General features: G+C 48.6%; 1 protein-coding gene across 1 annotated transcript; it reads left to right on the top strand.

Annotated features, from left to right (window-relative positions):
• Positions 1 to 469: 469 nt before the first annotated feature.
• On the top strand, positions 470 to 1,112 carry LOC127750169 (luciferin sulfotransferase-like; the record flags this gene model as incomplete). The annotated part of the gene is given in 1 exon segment (XM_052271005.1): positions 470 to 1,112. A coding segment is annotated over 1 exon segment (285 nt), but the record flags the coding sequence as incomplete, so codon positions are not given.
• Between the last annotated feature and the right edge of the window lie 5,542 nt (positions 1,113 to 6,654).

The raw sequence follows: 6,654 nt of genomic DNA, 5'->3' as shown, positions 1-6,654 counted from the left end.
CCCCAGCTCGGCCCCACCCGGCCCGGGACACTTCGAGAAATCGAAACGACCTTGCACTGCACCTCGCCAAAGTCGTGGCCCACGGCTGGAGTGGCAGTTGTACAATGTACTCGCCTGCTCACTCGCTAATGTCCGTCCTCGTCATGCATCCTGTCTGTTCCTCTTAACAAAAGAGAGAGAGAGGAGAGAGAGAGGAGAGAGAGAGAGGAGAGAGAGAGAGAGAGGGAGAGAGAGAGAGAGAGAGAGAGAGAGAGAGAGAGAGAGAAGGGGGGGGGGATATGGACCTCTATGTGCCTGTTGCAGTTGCGCAAAATTTTGTTAGTTGTGAAAAAAAGGGCTGATTTGAGTGGAATTGTTATTACTGTTTTTATGAACACGCCCACGCAATGAGATCAGCACGCACACAGAAGTTCATAAAATTATTGAGCTTAAAAATTGTTCCCAAAAACTCGTGATTGGTTCCCTGCAGGACCTCCGCGCCGTCCTGAGACGCACGGCCGCCTTCCTGGGCGTCGAGATCCCCGCCGGCCGGGAGGACGCCGCGCTCGACCACCTGAGCTTCGCGTCCATGAAGAACAACCCGATGGTGAACCTGCAAGAGTTCATCAAGCCCAAGGCTCAGGGGGACGCGTTCATCCGGCAGGGCGAGGCCGGGGCCTGGCGGCGGCGGCTCACGCCCGAGCAGACGGCCAGGATGAGCGCCTGGTGTGCGCGCGCGCTCGAGGGCTCCGACTACCCGCACTTCAGGGAGTAGGGCGGGGGCACGGAGTCTGTGCGAGAACTGAATCTGTGATGCCTGACTGCAGTTGATTAACTGAACCTCCTGACCAAAAAGATCCGAAAAAAACAAACAAAAACACGTATCTGATGTTATTTTTACCAGATGATACCTTAAAAAACTTAAGTACATGCAAAGATAATGTGAAGGCGTCTTTATTGTGCTTTATCTTAAAGACAACGCTTACATTTTGAATGATTTGGCGCTGTCGTTTGAGAACGATCATTACATTTTGTTGCATTTAGGAACTGTTTGAAAAGTCATCCGTTGTGTTGTTACTTGCTATTTTTAAAGCCTTTTACATATGGAATATATTACTCAAAAACCACATCTATTTAACTGACTGTCAATTCGATGACGCCACAATCCCCCGGCCTTTGTCACTGCATTTCCGTGAGGACTTTGACTGTTGCCAGTGCCGTAGTGGCGTGGTTGGCGCTCCTCACGGAATGCGATAGCCAAGTATCGAACACCACTTCCTTCCAATTAAGCTCCCCTTGCTCATCAGCCTGATACCCCCCCACCCTCCTTTGCCATTCCCTTGCGGATAGTAAAAGTTGAACCGTCTGCTCGATCCTGCCTCTTCCATCTCATGCTTTCCTTTTCCGCCCAACTTGGGTAGGGGCATCTCCTCCTTTCCTTTGAGCCCCCTCCCCCCCTCTCCCTCCCTTCCATCTGCTCTGTGTCGGTTTCCTACGAGTAATCCGATTTGACCCCGCCGCGACGCGCTGCGCGGCCGGAGCACTGTGGCCGCTTCTTCACCACGCCTCCCCCCCCCCATCCTTCATCCCCTCCCCGAACACGCGATTACAAGACCCCCTCCCCACACAATCTGTCACGATATCCTCTGCCTCGTGCGTTACCAGGTACTTTGGAACTTCCCTCTAAGTCCATCTCCGTCTGTTCCGCCCGAGGCCAGAGGCCCGCCCCCGGTGTTGTGGTTTGACGCCTTCTGCTAATCCGAAGCACTGCAAAAGAAAAAAAATCTAGAACGGAATAACAACAGTTTTACACTGTAAATTAACAAACATAAACACCGTTTTAAAAATGGAAACTTGTATTGTGATCTGTCGTGTGAAAGATACTTGAATTGAACTTCAGTTTACACGCACTCGAAGAAGTAATTACAACGAAAACGTTTACAGCGTTTCAGGTTGGAGAGGACGGGTGGATATTTATTTTTGCAGTATGTTTCGGGGGTGGAATGGCTCTTTCTCTCGAGGCTTCGCGAAGATCGGCCTAACAGCCACCACCTCGAGGAGGCTGTTGAGATCGTCGCTCAATCTCTACCGCTTGCCCCCTTACACAGCGAAACAGTCTTCCCCCCTCCCCTCTCTCCGTCCTGCTTTCTCATTCCCACCCACAGACTGCGCTGCTCAGCAAGTCCCTTAATGAGTGCGACAACTGCCTCCCTGCGCTCTTCTTGCCGCTTCTTGCCACCACAACTATCAAGGGAATTTGTTGGTAATTGTTTACGTCGGAAATTATTTAGCAAAAAACGAAAAACCAACAACAAAAACGTATATACGAGTGGAGAGAGGAGGCTGGTGTGACTCTCTGAAGTCCAATCTTTTAGTGGAACTTCAAAAGAGTCCGGGTCCAGGAAAGTCCACATCATAAGATACAAGGAAAACCGGCGGTAGAGGAAAAGAAAGTGAGAAAGGAAGTAGAGAAAGAGACAGATAGAGAGAGAGATGGGGAGAGAAAGCGAAAGAGAGAGATAGAGTTCTTTATTTCAATTCCAGGAACCAGGGCTAATAAAACAGACACACGGTGGCAGCAGAGAATGGCGGGGCGGCCTCTGCCGAAGCTCGAACGCCGCGGGCGGCCACGGGCAACGCGGCCCGGCGCACTGGGTGGCGGGGCGGGGCATGCGGACATACAAAGCGCCGCGCCCCGCCACGCTCCAACGCGAACAGACGGGCTGAGTCGACCGCGACCCTCTCCCGCCCCTATCCCTCCCCGTCTTCACTCCACGCACTAGGCCATTGAAAAGGACTTGGAAAATATCCCGAAAAGGGATATGGGCAAAAGTGGCGTGGACGGCCCGACGGCCCGACCACTTTCGCTCCCGCCCGCCTCCGCCGCCGGTCAGAGTGGCGCTTTTGTGCCCTCGGCCGTGTATAATGAGCAAGGATTTAAAGGCGGCCTGCTTCTTTGGCTTCTCAAAAAGAAAAGGGCATTTTCTTCCTCAAAAAGGAAAAAAAAGGGTACTACAAAGAGGCGGCGCTAAAATACATTCGTCCATTTTAATGTCATTTCCCCTTTTTTCCGGGGCGTATGGCGTATTCAGCGCGGATGTCGAGGATGATGAGATGGCGCGTTTATTGCTTTTTTTTGTGTTTTTTCTTTGTATATTTTGTTATTTTTTGTTGGGGGAGGGCGGCGGCGGGGCTTGCGGAGGGAATAATGTGGGTGGTGTGGGGTGTGTGCAGTGACGTGTGCGTATATGACTGATCCACCTATACACATCCCGCCCCATATCCTGATATCGCCCATTCGCAGCCGTCGAAAGAAAAAGCGAATTAAAAATAGGGGCATCGCTGACGCTGCTGACGCGGGCGCTCGCCGGCGCGTGAAAGAGATTATTCGAAATCCGATAATAATGGCCGATGGCCGGTGAAATTTGATGCATTGTCGTCTGCGAATGTCGGGTAAACAGATTTCACTCGCGCGTTACGCGCGTGCTTAGCTCGCAGACAGGCTGGGTGGCTCGTGCGAGCACGCTAAAAACAACGTCCTGGTTTCCAAACTATTTCACAAAAACCAAGGCGTCTTTTGAAAGAAATACATGGGTACACGTTTTATTCTTGTTTTCCGCAAAAGTGCTTGAAAACTTGTTTTGTGGAACCTTTTACATAACGCATTTTTGTCTCGCACGCTGCGCATGCTTTCTAAATAAATGCTCTATATTTTCCCGGCGGCGCACCACATACCACCTATCCGGGGTCCGGGGTTGTCGATATGAAACGTGTGAGCCTCATGACAGCCTTCCACGTAAACGTTACCGTTATCTTAAAATCTCTTCTTCGCGCCCCTCTCTCCCTCTTCCTCTCCCTCTTGCTCTGCGCCGTTGCGTTTAAGTCATTCTAGGGAAGACTATACTATTTCGTCGTTTTCCCACACTCTAAACTTTAAATCTGGTGACAGAGAAGCAGCCGGACCCAGCCGCCCATCATCTGCTAAAACACCCTCAGGTTCACAGTTTAATACATCCCCCCACCATAGCTAAGTTAAAGGAACGTGTTCTTTAAGCAGACATCTCCGCTGTTAACTGTACAGGGATGGGTTGCGGATAAACCGAACCACACACAGTGGCGCAGCCAGCCAATTAGCCGTCTGTTTGCAACCAGATCGAAAACACACACACACACACACACACACACACACACACACTCACACATAGAGAGATTTAAACATACTTACAACACAGACACGAGGCAATACAGACGCGCGCATTCCCCCGCCGCCGCCGCGTCCCTTTGCTTTGTACCGACTCTGCGGCGCATTCTGCTCTGGATTCAGAGGATCCAGCGGCTCCCCCCGGCCGCCCGGCCGCACGCACATCCCCCTGGCGCAGTGCAAAAGTTGTTATTGTTTCCCCCCGCCGAGCAACGCAGCTGCAGCAGCCTTTACTGCAAAGTGGAAGCAAACGTTGCGAAGAATTTTCGATCATTCTGCTAATAACAGAATGATATTGCGAAGAATTTGTTCGTATTTGTTCGTATTGCACGATTCAATTATTTAAAAGACCGTCAGAATGGTTTGCTAAGTATTTGATGTTCACGTATATTGCAGTTTGAAAGCTTGCAAGGAACTAGTTTGTCCTGCAACGGTTTAAAATTCTTTGGAAGCTGCAGAAAAATAAATAAATACAGACCTATGCTTTGCAAGCAGTTTGCACCCCGCGCGCAGATACAGAAGTAATGACCAGCAATAACCAAAATACGCGCACAATTGGGTAAAGCATTACAAGAGCGCTGCGGTTTTACAACTCCGCGGGGGGAACACAGTGCTATGAAGTCCGTCGAAGTGTATGTCGGGCTTGCCTATCTGTCAGGGGTGCCCGCAGATCCTGTCGGGCCAACATCACGCGCTTAAAAATTGACAAGAAAACCGAAATTCATTTTCTCGTTTAAAGAACAAACAGGGCATTTCTATGGGTGACCCCGGTAGTACACGGAAAAAAAAAGATTCGCTGAGCCAGCTAATATATTGACTGGTATCTGGACAGACAAGCACTTAAACTTCTGTAACCACTATATTGTCTTCTCTAATCAATCATTGGCTGTGCCAGTTAAAGATAAGTTGTATGAAGTAATGATTTGCCTGCATCAGTAAGGTAGACCTCGACTGATTTAGGTAAGGTATGAGCTCTTACAGCTAATTTTTGACTGGCACAGCCAATGATTGATTAGAGTAGACAATATAGTGGTTCCAAAAGTTGATGTGCTTGTCTGTCCAGATGCCAGTCAATATATTAGCTGGCTCAGCGAATCTTTTCTTTCCGTGTAGAGACTCACAAAAACCTCAGTCAGATGACGGTACTACAGAATAGAACAAATAAATCAAGCTCCTAATTGCAAAATTTTGTTGGGGTAATGTTCGCATAGCGCCCACAAGCGCGCGAAAATTTGTCCGTGAACCAGATGCAATGCTGTCTTATTTCTTTTTTTCTCTTAAATTTGTCCGCAAAAAGATTGTGGCATTCCACAAATATAGGAAAGTGATGAGAAAATTTAGCAGTACTATGTTTTTTATTTCAATGAGTTTTCATAGATACATCTTTCATAACTGGTACCCCTATACATAACCCAACATTTCAGATTCTGTATTTTGTTATATCTAATACTGGAGAGTAGCACTATTTATGAGCAGTTCTTCTAGAGAGACTCTCATTTGAACATAATATAGTATTACAAATTCAATGTTCAATCAATAATACTCTAAATTGTGACCAACAAGTTGTATTATTCTGGTGCAATTGACGGAATTTATAACTGCCACTTTTGACTTCAATAGTTATATCTTTATTGAGAAGTTAAATCTTACCCTTGTTTTTATTAAGAGTTGGTAATTTTGTTTCGTTATTTTACATCCAAATGAGTAGAACCACAAAAATTTGTAATCAACATAGGCACCATAACCTAGACAGAGCATGTTGACATTCTCTGTTCGGAAACGAGCCGAGAACTTCCAATATGAACAAAATCAGAAGTGAAACAGAATATTCGCGACACACTGGTCGAAACAAAAGCTCTTCTCTCCAATATCTGATAAAAACAAACACAACCAAACTTGAAATGTCTTTCGTAATGGCGGACTCTCTCTCTACCGACATCGGCGTCGGCGTCTGCTGGACATCCAAAACCGTACCAACATGCATCATTGAAATAGGCTCGTTTTCAAACTCACATTCCATCTCCTACAACTCAAATACAATTAAAACTTGAAATTTTGCATTTCCAGCATTCCCCTGCATTCTTTTACTATAGAAAATCTGAAATAGAAACGTAAAAATAGCGATGTAAGAGGAGTCGCCAGTTTTACTTTCGTGTAGTGGCCCGACAGGATCTGCGGGCACCCCTAGCAGATAGGCAACCCGCGACAACGGAGAGCGTCGCACCCTGCCCCATTGCAGATCCCCCCCGCGTACAACTCAGTGCCGGGATCTCCGAGTAAAGTCTCGCCAGCTCGCGGCGGTTCACGCGCCGGGCGGGTAGGCGACACACCATACACACACACGCGTGGCTCGCCGCCGCTGTCCGCCTCGCGTCCGCCGTCTGTGCGTCTGCCGTACACGTGTCGCCCCCGCTCCGCCTTGTTGACCTCGCGCGGGTGGTGGTGGGTGGTGGGGTAGTAGTACACGCGGGGGG

Source organism: Frankliniella occidentalis, unplaced genomic scaffold (genome assembly GCF_000697945.3).
Source record: "Frankliniella occidentalis isolate FOCC.00 unplaced genomic scaffold, Focc_3.1 Scaffold146, whole genome shotgun sequence".
In the NCBI taxonomy this organism is placed as follows: Eukaryota; Metazoa; Arthropoda; class Insecta; order Thysanoptera; family Thripidae; genus Frankliniella; species Frankliniella occidentalis.
The sequence above is the reverse complement of the archived record's forward strand: the minus strand, read 5'-3'. Positions and strand labels throughout refer to the sequence as shown.